At 47.9% G+C, this 14,728-nt stretch overlaps 1 protein-coding gene across 5 annotated transcripts in view; it reads left to right on the top strand.

Annotated features, from left to right (window-relative positions):
- The window catches only part of PIGL (phosphatidylinositol glycan anchor biosynthesis class L), an 82,467-nt gene that overhangs the window by 66,094 nt on the left and 1,645 nt on the right, over positions 1–14,728 (top strand). The window contains exons 5-8 of one of the 5 annotated variants that reach the window (XR_003996974.1): positions 595–686; positions 4,855–4,886; positions 10,446–10,616; positions 14,286–14,369. Coding sequence is in view for 4 of the 5 variants with exons in the window: in XM_030536702.1 (XP_030392562.1) it covers positions 595–686; positions 2,181–2,320; positions 4,855–4,884 (262 nt within the window). In the remaining variant the exon portion in view is untranslated. Of the gene's footprint in view, positions 1–594; positions 687–2,180; positions 2,321–4,854; positions 4,887–10,445; positions 10,617–14,285; positions 14,420–14,728 lie in introns of those variants that run through there. The other 4 variants (XM_030536702.1, XM_030536703.1, XM_030536704.1 and 1 more) reach the window with 4 other exon arrangements.

A 14,728-nucleotide genomic window follows, 5' to 3' on the forward strand; every position in this document is an offset into this window, starting at 1 on the left:
TTAAGTGCCCTTGCTTGGATCTTTTATGTGCTGTGTATGGCTGCCATGGGAGAGCTGATTTGTATTTGGGACGTGTACAAAAGAAAAGGGCATTTCCTGTCCCATGTACATTGTACTGGGATATATTCAGGTATGGGGTTTAATTAAATGCCAATTGCAAATAGGTAAAGAAAATGGCCAGTATCCAGCCAAATCCTGCAGACCTTACTCTGCAAAACTCTACAGAATTTCCTTATGACATACGAATTCCAGCTCATGCTTAGAGATACAATGTGCAAATAGCAGGTTCCTCTTCCGATGATTAGATGGATGATAGTATGTGGCACCCCACTGCTCCCTTTGTCTTGGACATCTTCCCACACTGATGGAGAGCTTGGGCCCAATTCTGATCTTACACCAGTTTTACACAACTGTGCCCCATTAATTTCAATGGCGTTACTCCTGATTTACCCCAAGTAAGTGAAAACATCATGTAGCCCTGTGTTTTCCCATGTCACCCTCCTCCCCTTTCCTGGATGCCTCTTCACTCCATCCTGGAGAAGGATTTCCTGGGATGATTCATTTTGAGTGATTTAGTATCTGTCTGTGTTCTAGCTCCGAGAGTCCAAAGGAGGAATGGCTGAGGCCTGAATGTTTTCCTTCTGGTGCCGGGACCTCATGTTGCAGTCCCTCCTTGCAGAGTCAAGGTTGTTCTGTATTGTATATGTTCCAGTGTTTTTTCTAGTCTAGTTTTACTAATTCCAAGGGATGGGGAGAATCAAGGAGGTTAGAGACAGGCGTGCCATCTAAGGTCCATGCAGCCCATCTCCATGGAGCCTGGGTAAAATGGCCCCCCACTATATGTTTTTCTAGTGCTCTGTCCAGCCTGGTGTTTGCGGTCTCAAACGATTGGGCTTTCACCACTTTCCTTGGAGAGTCAGCCCACAGCTATATTACATCATCCCAATTGCCAGCTTATAAATTCCCATTCTGAATCTCGCCTCTTTCCTTCTGCTTCCAGCCCCTTCCTCATTCTTTATTGTGCCGAGGTTGTTCTGATGCCTCCCCCACGAGCTGAGAGCCACAAACAATAAACTGAGCAGAAGGCACCAAATTTGTTAGTACTCAGCAAAGCTGTTTCCTTGGTAACAGTGACCATGCTTAAACAAAAATAATAGATCCCTCTGGGAATGGCCTCCCCCAGATCATTAAGATTTTAGCAGTTTGTTCATGTAGCTGACTGAAGCTGTAACCTTTCCACACTCCACCCCCACACAGTGCAGAGGCGAAGGCAGTGTGAGCAATGAAGCAGCTCCATCATTTGTGAACTGGAAGATCCCTGGGTCACCCCTTCTCCAGATTACACTGAATTGGCGAGGCCCCATCCTTTGTTGCTGAAATATGAATGAGTGTCGATTGTATGAATGTTTTAAACTGTGCTTTGCCTACACAGTGCAGTTCAGGGTGCAGGGGAAATGCAGCTGGCCAGTCCGGTTAGGGTGGGGGAGGTATTTCAGATTGTAAACATTCAACATCTGGCAAATCTCTCGCTGTATGTAACATCCCTGGGACTCCTAGGAGATTGGCTGCTCTTCCTGCTCCACATCTATTTCATCAGATTAATTGGGCAGATTAAGGGACAGAAACCTAAATGGAGCCCCAGCTGTGCCTTGCATTCCCTGCTATGCTCCTGCAAACTGTATTTCCTCAGTATGCCTTAGCAGATAGCCCATTGAATACAGTGTAGAGTTCCCCACAATGGGACCTTCTTAGAGTGCAGTCATGGATTTCATGGAACAGTTTCTCTCTGAGCAGTGTCACCAACACAGCAATCTACCCACTGGGACTCTGACTATGCTTCCCTTTCAGTGGAGTTTCCTGCTCTCCAAGTTCCCTGTGAGCCAACCCCTGATATCCTCACTCGCTTTTTACTCACTCCTTATTGACTTCAGTGGAATTTGCATGTGCTTAGGGCTGCTCAGGAGCTGGCTCATGCACTTCACTGGCAGGAGTACTGACTGAATAAAAATAAGAACCTCAGAATTTGACCCAATGGAAACTGCTTAAACAATGAGGTCCTAATCTTGCAAATTGCTGAGCACCTATGATGTGCTAAGGGCCCTCAATTCCCCATTGATTTTAAGGGGAGCTGAGGCTGCAGGAATCTTTTAATGCAGAGAGATTTCTTGGGTTCCCTGCAGGACTTCGGAGACTCTTTGAATCCTTTGCTGCAGGGATCCTGCTTTTCCTCCCTCCCCCAGAAGGAGATATGGAAGGTGCCTGTCTTGGAACTTGCCAGGAGCATAACAGAGAAGCACAGCCAGGGACCCGCTGTCACTTGGTAAAATGGCTATAAATCGGGTTGGGGCATTTTGGTGTTCAGTGGATGAGTTTCAACTGCTTCCGTCTGTGGTTGGTCTCACTGCAGCATCACTTCAAAATAATAATAATAATTAAAGTCTCTCAGGAAACAACCCAGGGAAAAAGCTCCCAAAGGATCCCATTTGTATCTTCCCTTGTCATGACCTCATGCCAGACTCTTACATTTCACCCAAACCACAGCACGTCCAGTCTGTAAAACAACATTCCCCAAATGGCAACAGCAAAGCACTGCAACCTCTCCCCTACTTGGAAGTGTTCCCTGGAGAGAGCTGCAGGAGGGGCGTGGGAGGGAGCTAGAAGATTGATTTGCGGGAGGAATATTTGTTAGTATATAGGGGCTTGAGTGGGAGGTAGAGCTTTGCCTCTCTCTCTCTCTCTCTGCAAACACAGTTCATTCCCATCTATAGTCCTAAGAGGCATGAATGGATGAGCCTGTTGATTTCTCTGCAGCATTACAACCTTACAGTAACATTGCACTGTACCTTGCCTAGCCAGTGATATAGTGTTGGCTCAGGATGGAGGTAATAAGGGCACCAGTAGAGCAGCTCTTCCAGGTGAGAGCAGAGAGGGGTTGCAGTACCAGCACTGAAGACCTTCCATGTTAATCAAAACAGAACTTGAATTTCCAGTGGTGCTTTTTCCTCCTGAACCTTTGTGTGCACAAATCCCCTATTCTGCTACTGCTGCCTTCCTTCCCTGCTGATTGTGCCTGCTGCTCTTAACTGGGGCTTCTCCAGGCAGGCTCCTTGCTGCTATAGTTTGTGGCCAGTGATGATGATTATTACTAGTCCACTCCTGGGGCAGCTCTTCTGTTTGTTACCTTAAGCATCCCGTTGGATGTTGGATGCCTTTTATTTACAGACAGTAAATATCCTGACTGTCACTCTGGTGGCAGAGCAGAAAGTCCATGAGAGGAGTCTGAATAGTGGGACTTTAACGGTGGAGAGGAGGGTGACTGAAGAATTATTACAAGGATGGTTTGCTAGACTGGAAGTACCAAGAGCTGTTGTGCGATGGATCTTAGCTCTGGAGAAGGAAAGAACATTCCTGGAAGAATCTGTTTAGGGCAATGGTCTCCTGATCACTGCTTTTGAATACTGCCATGTCCTGCATTTATTTCTGGCTTGACTTTTGCTTTGAATTGCTTTGTGTATTCATCACCCAGCACTTCCTATTTTGTCTATGCCTGTGTGGCTAATCCCTTTCCTCGAAACTAACCAGTAACTAGAGATAATCATAGTTTGAAAATGACTAGAGGCACAATGTAGTTTACATACAATGTACGTTTGCCCAGGTTGATTTACACATGAAATGCACCAGTAAGAGACAATAACAATCTCTTTAAATATTACACAGGCTTAAATAACCTTTTTTTTCACCCAAATGGTCCATTTTCTATTTTGTTTTTCCTTCAACAAGAACAAGTCTAGCTATGTAACTCCTGCTGCCATCTACTGGAAATCTACAGGTCCAGCAACCAGCAGGCTGGGCCAAAATCAGTGGAGATGTAAATGGTGTTATGAGTATAAACTGTTGTGAGTTACACACAGAGGGGGAATGGCAAAGTTGTAGCAGGAAAAACAGTAACGTTAAAGGGGAATGAGGCTAACCACCCACCCACTCCTTCAGTATGTGACACCCACCCGGACTTATTGATGTAAATAACACCACTGAACTGAGCCCCATCTGCTCTGTTTTCTAAAGACTTTTTTTTCTTTTGAGAAGTCCTTCTGTGTTGGGATTGAGGCCCACTGTGGGGACAGCATGGGGGAAGCTTGCTCTGCCGTTGCCCATGCTGTCTCTGCTCTTTGGATAACTAGAGGATAACTGTCTGCAGGGCTCTCTGTAGGGCACCTCTCCCCAGAACGAAGTCACTAAACCCGCAGATTCCGTCACTGAGTGAAAAAGAGAGCAGCTACTCTGGGCAAGGCAGAACCAGTGTCCTATTCCACAAGCTGGTTTGAACAATGGAAACAGAAGTGGGTTCAAACACTTGCGCTTGTGGACAGAGGGACATGATTAGATTAAATATGCAGAGTCCTGTCGACATGGGCTGGGGAAATCTGGCTAGCACTTCCCTAGCAAGTCCTTTATTCAGCATGGCTTGCTAGAGGGGTGCTACTGCTGAGCCAGTGTCCCAAGTCGTTAGAGACAGGACCCTAAAGAACAAGTGGTATTTGGTAGCTTCTTGCAGAGTTTCCTATATTGTAGGTGGGGAGAGCTTATGCCCTGCCCCACCAGCCGTCCAGCAGTGAGGCCAAGGAAAGTAGTGATGGATTAGGAGCAAATTCATTTGTGGGGAACCATACCTGCTATCTTCCAGGGTCAGTGGGAGCTGAGACATCCAGTGTCTGCTCCAGAAAGCTTATTTTAGGGGCTGCCATTGTGTGTTTTCAGCTGTGTGTGATTTAGCCCTTAGTGCTTATACATATTTAAAGAAGGATTCGAGTGGCCTCACTATATGTTCACCATGGTTTCTGTTTCAATTCACAGGTACCTGCAGTCAGAGGGGAAGTTACCTGAAGGTATGTCACACATGTTTAAACAATAGCATCAGTGACACTGAAGACATGACCTATCTATTGACTTTCATGTTCTGTCCAAGTCCCCACTGGAATAATCCACCTCTTCTTTGCAATGCAAATGAAATCTGCAGCTGAACTCCTGGTTGCTTTTTCATGCTTTTTCCTGATCTCATGCTCCTGTGCAGTCCCTTCTTGTGGGCCTGGGCATTAGCGTGACTCAGGCTGGCCTCCCACAGGAGGTGGGTTAGGCTCAAGGGCACCCTCTTCTCACCCTATGTGTTTGTCCTGTCTGGATTGTGTGACACCAGCTCTGCTTCTTGGCCTCTTGCTGTGTGCAGATGGCTGCTGTTTCCAGGCCTCTGCCTCACTCTCCAGTTCTTTTGATTTGTCTGTTTTTAGATACAATATTAGGCCTAGACATGAAGGTGAAAAGGGCTTTAGCAATGCAGACAGATGGAGAACTCTTAACTCAATAACATCATTCCTGAGAATGGTTTTATAGCCAAGTTTAAACGCAGTCCTAGCTATATTATCCTAGCTCAGGTTCACTCACCAACATGGGCAGTTATGAGAAGCATATATTAAAACTGTGCTATGGATGCTAACTGGAGGAATGGTCTGTCATACTGTTTGGCTAGCAGGGGTCTCAGCAAAGGCCCCTGTCCACATTGCGGGACAGCAGTAGCCAAAGCAGAGGAGAGGAAGAGCAACATGCATCCTAACCACCCTCCTGCTGATGCTTTTACTCCATGCTACCCAATCCCAGAGCAGATCCTCAGCCCTTATCTCTCCCCAACTCCTCCCAGTGATCTGCTCTGGGAAGGAACTCATAGAGGAGTCAGCTCTGCCCCCCGGGGCACGGAGATCCCCAGCCAGTCCGGTCATCCCCACTTTGCTGCCATTACCCTAATCTCAAATACTTTGTGGATGAGAAGGGTTGTGGGTGTCATAGAGAGTTGCCTCAGCTTCCCTAGTGGTCAAATCAGGGGTCAGCAACCTTTCGGAAGTGGTGTGCCGAGTCTTCATTCATTCACTCTAATTTTAAATGTTTTTAAAATGTTTAAGAAGCTTCATTTAAAATTAAATAAAATGCAGAGCCCCCCGGACCAGTGGCCAGGACCCAGGCAGTGTGAGTGCCATTAAAAATCAGCTCGCGTGCCGCCTTCAGCACCCGTGCCAGAGGTTGCCTACCCCTGGGTTAAAGGTCGAGGTCACCCATGTAGGGAGGCGGGCGTGGGCCCAGAAGCCAGAATCTCCCACTCTTTTATCCTGACTCTGCCCCTCTGTGGCCACGGTCAGGTCACGTCCCCTGGCTGTGCCTTAAGTGTCCCATCTGCGAATGGGAATGTTCACACTGCCCTCTCCCCATGGGGGTCTGGGGGGCTATGTCCATGTCGCATTTTAAATGGGCAAAGAGCTGTGTGTGTGCTGAGTATTGCCCAGAGAGAGGTAGCTGCAAAGTGCTGGGAACAATGAAAAACAAGTGCCTGCTGCCATGCTGCAAGGAGGCAAATATGTCAGACCCCATCTATGATGAACCCACTTCAACAGGCTAAATGATTTGACTAGGCCTCGGTTAAGCATGGTTGCTGGGCCCTGCCCTCTCAGGCCAGACAGACTGTGTCTAAAACTAATCAGGATAAAACCAGCACAGATGGCGCCTCAGTTTCTCTGGCAGCGCCAGTGGGCTTCTGAAGATATGCATGAGGCTAGCTGCTCTGATTACATCACATCTTACATGACCTACAAATGCCAAAGGAGTAGGGAGCTCCCATGTTGCTGCTTACATTAAGCCTTTCCAAATATAGTTCCAGTCTCATTGAAATTCCCGGTATTTATAATTTGATCTGGCAGGCATGCAGGGCCATGCATCAGAAGGGCTTAATGAAATGAGAGTGACGTCGGGGCCTGCCTAGGCTGTCTGGAGCACAGCTAAAAAGCACACTCAGCCCAAGGAAATGGCCTGCTCCCTTGCCAGGAACTGGGACTTGTGCATGGGAGGCAAGTTTGTAGAAATTTTGGTGGTGCCCAGAACCCACCCCCCCAACTCTGCCCCTCAAACTCCGCCTCCACCTGCCTAAGGCTCTGGGCGGGGTTTCAGTGGGGAGGTCTGGGGTGCAGGTCTTGGGCTGGGGATTAGGGTGCAGGATGGGTGCAGGCTTTGGGAAGGAGTTTGGGTGCTGGGTGCAGGCTCCAGCTGGGGCACGGAGTGGGTGTGCAGGAGGGGTGAGGGCTGCAGGCTTTGGATGGAGTTTTGGGTGCAGGCTTCTGGCTGGTGGTGGGGTGCAGAAAGGGGTGAGGGGTGCAGGCTCTGGGCTGGTGGTGGGGGGGGTAGGAAGGGGTGAGGTTGCAGGCTCTGGGAGGGAGTTTGGGTGCTGGGTGCAGGCTGTGGGCTAGGGCAGGGGCTGGGTGTGCAGGAGGGGGTGAGGGGTGCAGGCTTTGGGACGGAGTTTGGGTGCAGGCTTGGGTGGGGGTGTAGGAAGAGGGAGGTGGTGCACGCCGGGGCAGAGGATCAGGCTGCAGGGGAATGAGGGTTGGGGCTGAGGATGAAGGGTTCATGATGCGGGGGGTCTCAGAGCTAGAGCAGAGGCTCAGGGTGCCGGGGGATGAGGGCTCTGGTGGGAGATGAGGATCAGAGTGTGGGGGGATGAGGGCTCTGGCTGGGGATGAGGATCAGGGTGTGGGGGGAGGAGGGCTCTGGCTGAGGATGAGGATCAGGGTGCGGGGAGGATGAGGGCTCTGGCTGGGGATGAAGAGTTTGGGGTGTTGGAGAGGCTCAGGGCTAGGGCAGAAGAGCAGGGTAAGGGCAGCCTGCCTTGTCATGAACGGTTCGCAGGTGCTTGGACCCTGGGACAGCAGACACCAGTTCTGCCGGAAACTGTTTTCTGACAGCAGGTTCGGAACAGGCAGGGAAACGGCGGAGGGCGGATGCAGGAGGGAGGGTGGAAGGTGGAGGCCGGGACCTGATCCAGGCAGGGATGCGATGGGGCGGGGTGGTGTGGGGAGACTCGCCGGCACTGGCGCCTGATCCAGACAGGGCCGGGGGAGAGACCCAGCTCCAAATATTGCTGGAGCAGGGCACCCGGCCCTGAATATTCCTGGAACCTGGGCACCTCGAGCCCATATAACTCGCCACCTATGGACCTGTGTGCCATTGAACCTGTGTAAGCCCATGGGATCAAAGAGTCCACAGAAAATCATTCTGCAAATAGTCTTTCACTGTATCCCTGAGCTAGGAGGGCATTTTGGGTAGGGGTATGCAAATGAGTACCCCGAGAATCCCACTTTGCTTCCTAATTCCCATAGCGAGTGTGGCCATAGCAGGTAGCTTTTAAACTGAAGCTGTGTCTTCCCAGCTAGCTCTGAGCAAGTAGGCCTGATTCAGGAGCTGGGGACAGCTGATATACACGTATCGACGGTGCAACCACCTTCTGCCTATAACCAGCTCCCAGCCAGAAAAGCCAGTGTACTAACATCTAGCAGAAGCACTGCGAGCCGCCTGTCAGAGACAGCTCTGCTAAGAGCCTACTTCATTCCAGGCACACGTGTTGCATACATTTGTTGAAACAGAAAGCCAAGCTGACTGGGCTTCAGACCTCCAGCAGCTGATCCACTAGCTAGAGAGGTCACATTAGCCCAGCCAATTGGGAAAGCAGCTGACTAACAATCTTAAATCTACCCTGGGGTCACAGTCACAACTGTCTCCTCCACAGGTCTTCACCTGAGGGTGTCACGTGAGCAGGCCCATCAATGGCTCTACTTGGACATTCCCTTTCTCCTACCCTGGCTGGCAGGAAGGACTTTGAGTCTCTGAGCCCTTCCCCTCTGTAGCTGGACTGTACATTCCCTACTAACATTGTTTCATCTCCTTCTCATTCAAAGCGATCTCTGCTGCTGGTGCCTCATGACCCTGGTCGGATTGCTAACGCAAACAGCTCCTTTACTTAAGGTTTAAATTGGAGCGGCCTAAGCTGTTCCCGCTCTGTGCATAGAGGACTTCAGCCTGTAGGGTGGTAAACTGGCACCTTTCACCTGCACGAAATTCACTTGCAATGATTTTGCTTTCCAATAGCAGGTAGTGAGCCCTCCCAGCTGCTAGGGATTGGGAAGCAAAGGGCAATGTGCTTGCAGATGAATTAGTATTTCTTAGAAAATACTAGGGAATGGGGGAGCATCCCAGACGTCACAGTCCATCAGTGTTTAACCCAAGGCCATCCCTCTCTCCGTGACTTTGCACCTAGGAGCCCCGGAGGCTCTGCCAAGGCTTGTAAACAGCGATCCAGGAAAAGAAAAGGCCCATTGCACTATGTTTGCTTTTTGTACCCCCACTGGAAAGGACTGAGATGCAAACAGGTGGCTGGTGGAAATGTGGAATGCCAGGGCAAGGAAGTCCATTTCAGTGGCTGTCCTCTGCCCTTCCACACAGCAGGGCATGATCCAGACCTCTCCAGCCAGAGTCACCCAGCAAGCAGATTTCTACACTTGAGCAGCCCAGAGGGTCTCCTGGGTACAACCAGCAAGTTCTCCATCCACATCCCCTACTGACTGAACACAAAAGGATCTGAGAGGCCAGGCTTTCATGGGTCTCCTTAATGGTGACTGCAGAATGGGTGGACACTGCTGGTTTGCGTACATGCAATGGATGTGCCTGCAGATTTTCAGGGGCACTTAAGGAGGCTCGACAAGTCCTGGAGTTAAAGAACAGTAAAACAATTCACTTCTTGGAAACAAGACATTGACTTTCTTGGAGGTAAATGAACAGAAGCCACTTTCCGCACCACCAAGTCACTTCAATCTGTATCACCATCCCCTCTCGCTGGGAGCCACCTTCACAGAATTGAGCTGAATACACTCAGCAGCCTGGAAAGCATTACACACCTTCCCTGTTGATGGGGATGACCAGTGAGATGAGCCAGACATTAAATTCAGGTCTGAAACGGGGTTTCGGCCTTATTGTCAGGTCCAGGAGAAAAGCCCCACGTTCTCACCTAGTGTTTCTCCTGCACAGCAGAGGGTCTAAGGGAAGGAGAGTGGTACAAAGTATCCCTGGCACACAGGTTTCAGGGTTTCTGGTGTCCAGTACTTCCACGTGGCCTAGTTGTAAGTTGCCTGGTAAAGACAGCAGGTCCCTGCACCAGCCACCTGCTTCAGAGAAGGTGCAGTGACCTTCAACAGGCCAGTGTTTCACTGAATTGCTGCCACTTCAACAGGAATGGACCAGGTACATGGTACAGCTTTGACGAGATGAATGTGCTGAAAGGTAGGCTTCTGAGCTTGCGGCCATCTGGTGAATTGGAGCACTAGTTTGTATCTGATGGGTGCTTTCTTCCATCTACAATTATCATTGGAGAGCACCATCTGCTGGAAATATCTCTTTATGACCTGGCTATTTTTCTAATGTCAATATTAACTATCAATCACCTTCTGGACAATATTTACTCTGGCTTATCTGGTAACATCAGACTTCCTCCGTCAGGTCAGAGCCTGCAGTAGTGTGAACTAATGTGACACTTCTGTGAATACTCCAGATCACGTACCTTGTGTCACTCTCTATTCTAGCACCATTGGGTCAGGATGGAAACTTGCTGTTGCCCTCTGACCTGCCAGCCCTGTGCCCTTGCAGCTGCAGAAGGTAATGCTGAAAGCCATCTCTGCTCTGTCAAGCCTGCCAGTGACTAACCCCTCAGGAGAAATCCAGCTGAAACCCTTCCAGAAAGAAAGCTGGGAGAGGTTAGTGCTGATCTAGTTAAATTGTGTTGGCTAAGCTTTGGTCATAATGATTATGATTATGGAGTGGAAAGGTGGGGAAAATCCCTTCACCTTTCTTTTGGAGGGAGCAAGAGGAATTGAGGGGCCTGGAGGCGGTGCTGGAAGGAGAGCTTTCCAGAAAACGTACAATGTTCTTTCACTGATGGTCTCTGATGAAATAAAAGCAAAGCTAGAAAGTGGGTTGGTGCCACTCCTAGGAATAGGCAAGGGGCAAGCATATGCACCGACTCATTTGTGAGGCTGGAGAAAGTCGGAGGTCTTGCCCTGTCTCCATTCTTTGTTCCTCGACCCAGAATATTCCACAGCTTCCTTCTAAATGTCTTATCAGCATGCTGCTCCCCGCATTCTACACCTCGGAGACCTCTGTGTGGCTTTTCCCCCTGCCCCTCTCCAGAAATTCCACAGATAGCTCACTCAGTGTATGAACAAGAGCTCTTGCTTTCCCACCCTGGACCTGAGACACTTTGGCAGTAGAATGATGGGTTTCAGTGAAACTAACTTGTGCTTGATCCTATGAAATCGGTGCGAGTCAGTGTTCTGCACCCCCAGCACCAGGCCCTTAGTTAGTAATATGTGTCTGTCTAGAGAACTCATAGCACAAAGGCAGCACCCCAAGCTCCCAACTACTTTATTGGGCACAGAATGACGAATGCACGTTTCCTAGGGACTTTTAGGAGGAAGGTCTCTGTTCTCTCCTTGTCTTGGAGTCAGTCAAACCTCAGCTAACTTCTTCCCTCAGAGAACAGTGAGCCACGCCTGGATTTCAGCATCATGTCCCATTTATCTGAGAACTATCAAGTTGCTTCATGTTCACTTTGTAATCCTTGTGCCCTGTGAGAACATAATGACAACGGAGAAGGACCTCAGGCCCCAACTGAAGCTGTATTAGATGTGTGATCTCGGGTTCTCCTGGAGTTAAAATGATACAGAACATAAGAAGATAAGAACAGCCGTACCAGGTCAAACCAAAGGTCCATCTAGCCCAGTATCTGTCTACCGACAGTGGCCAATGCCAGGTGCCTCAGAGGGAGTGAACCTAACAGGCAATGATCAAGTGATCTCTCTCCTGCCATCCATCTCCATCCTCTGACAACAGAGGTTAGGGACACCATTCTTTACCCTTCCTGGCTAATAGCCATTAATGGACTTAACCTCCATGAATTTATCCAGTTCCCTTTTAAACGCTGTTATGTTCCTAGCCTTCACAACCTCCTCAGGCAAGGAGTTCCACAAGTTGACCGTGCGCTAAGTGAAGAACTTCCTTTTATTTGTTTTAAACTTCCTGCCCATTAATTTCATTTGGTGATCCCTAGTTCTTGTATTATGGGAATAAGTAAATAACTTTTCCTTATCCACTTTCTCCACGTCACTCATGATTTTATATACCTCTGTCATATCCCCCCTTAGTCTCCTCTTTTCCAAGCTGAAGAGTCCTAGCCTCTTTAATCTTTCCTCGTATGGGACCCTCTCCAAACCCTAATCATTTTAGTTGCCCTTTCTGAACCTTTTCTAGTGCTAGAATATCTTTTTGAGGTGAGGAGACCACATCTGTACACAGTATTCGAGATGTGGGCGTACCATGGATTTATATAAGGGCAGTAATATATTCTTAGTCTTATTCTCTATCCCCTTTTTAATTATTCCTAACATCCTGTTTGCTTTTTTGACCGCCTCTGCGCACTGTGTGGACATCTTCAGAGAACTATCCACGATGACGCCAAGATCTTTTTCCTGACTCGTTGTAGCTAAAGTAGCCCTCATCATATTGTGTGTATAGTTGGGTTTTTTTCCCAATGTGCATTACTTTACATTTATCCACATTAAATTTCATTTGCCATTTTGTCGCCCAATCACTTAGTTTTGTGAGATCTTTTTGAAGTTCTTCACAATCTGCTTTGGGCTTAACTATCTTGAGTAGTTTAGTATCATCTGCAAACTTTGCCACCTCACTGTTTACTCCTTTCTTCAGATAATTTATGAATAAATTGAATAGGATTGGTCCTAGGACTGACCCTTGGGGAACACCACTAGTTACCCCTCTCCATTCTGAGAATTTACCATTAATTCCTACCCTTTGTTCCCTGTCTTTTAACCAGTTCTCAGTCCATGAAAAGACCTTCCCTTTTATCCCATGACAGTTTAATTTACGTAAGAGCCTTTGGTGAGGGACCTTGTCAAAGGCTTTCTGGAAATCTAAGTACACTATGTCCACTGGATCCCCCTTGTCCACGTTTGTTGACCCCTTCAAAGAATTCTAATAGATTAGCAAGACACGATTTCCCATTACAGAAACCATGTTGACTATTGCTCAACAGTTTATGTTTTTCTATGTGTCTGACAATTTTATTCTTAACTATTGTTTCGACTAATTTGCCCGGTACTGACGTTAGACTTACCGGTCTATAATTGCCGGGATCACCTCTAGAGCCCTTTTTAAATATTGGCGTTACATTAGCTAACTTCCAGTCACTGGGTACTGAAGCCGATTTAAAGGACAGGTTACAAACCTTAGTTAATAGTTCCGCAACTTCACATTTGAGTTCTTTCAGAACTCTTGGGTGAATGCCATCTGGTCCCGGTGACTTGTTAATGTTGAGTTTATCAGTTAATTCCAAAACCTCCTCTAGTGACACTTCAATCTGTGACTGTTCCTCAGATTTGTCACCTACAAAAGCCGGCTCAGGTTTGGGAATCTCCCTAACATCCTCAGCCGTGAAGACTGAAGCAAAGAATCCATTTAGTTTCTCTGCAACATACAGATGTTGAGACAGTTCAGGCCTCTCTTTGCACCCTCCCTTCTGCGTTTCATTCAGATTGCAGGGGCATGCTGCAGTGCATCTGATTGCAGATCCTACTATGTCTATACAATGTGACTGTTCTCATCTGTCAAACTCAAAGTAATGCCTAAAGAACATAATAACGTCAGCTTCTGAAGTGTCAGAACATCTCAAGGCACTTTCCCAAAGAGCTACAATTCCTTAATGGGACCAGCAGCTGAGCTTATCAATAAATACAATTAAGCCATGAAAGAAATTTAGCAATTAACTTTTGAGTTCCAGGGGAAATATATGAACCATAGCTGAATCTGTTCTGCATGCTCCTTTCACCCCCTGCACGACAAACATCCAGGTGATGGGTTTTGAGCTCCTATTAACATGTAATCACCTGCCTGTGTTAATATCTCATGCAATCATTGGTGGACCCTGAAAACGCTCATTTATGTAGCAAAGCATGTTGAAAATTGGACTGGATGGACAGTCAAATGAAGCTAGGGCTGCTTGTTTAACTACCTTCAAATGATACAGTGTTGGCATTCAGAGGTCCTTCCCATGCATTTCAGTGAGAACAGGACTGTGCCTAAATAAGCTCAGAAATAATTTAGATTGTCATAAAAAGGCATCCTTTAAACCCAGGTTTCCTTCTTGGGAATATAAGTTTGCTCTCAGCAGAATAGCTAAGACGCAAACAGAATTGAATAGAAATTCCCATGGCACAAAAGTAGGTTCTGACAGAATTTGAACTCCTGGTGGGCTGTCACACAGGAGGCTGGGAGCTTTGCCTACTGTCGTGATGCTGTGAGCTTGTAATCATCTTGTTGTTTTGCATTCTTTCTCCTGTTGCTCTGCTCAGGGTGCCAGGTCCTTACGCTCAAGTCAGTAAACCTCCTCCGGAAGTATATCTCCATCCTGGATGTGCCCATTAGCTGCCTCCAGTCCCAGGATGTTCTCTTTATACTAACCAAGGAGGAGTCTGAACAAGCCAAGGTGAGATGCATTGTTCCTGCCCAGCCTGTTTGAGCATTTCAGAATCATTGTGAGGGCTTCAACCAAAAGTGCCTCATGCATGTAGAACTTAAAAATATATATACTGCACATGGAGTGTAATTGGCACATTTCAGACAGTCATAAGAACGGCCATACTGGGTCAGACCAAAGGTCCATCTAGCCCAGTATCCTGTCTTCCGACAGTGGCCAATGCCAGGTGCCCCAGAGGGAATGAACAGAACAAGTAATCATCAAGTGATCCATCCCCTGTCGCTCATTCCCAGCTTCTGGCAAACAGACGCTAGGGAC

Source organism: Gopherus evgoodei, chromosome 17, assembly GCF_007399415.2.
Source record: "Gopherus evgoodei ecotype Sinaloan lineage chromosome 17, rGopEvg1_v1.p, whole genome shotgun sequence".
NCBI lineage: Eukaryota > Metazoa > Chordata > Testudines > Testudinidae > Gopherus > Gopherus evgoodei.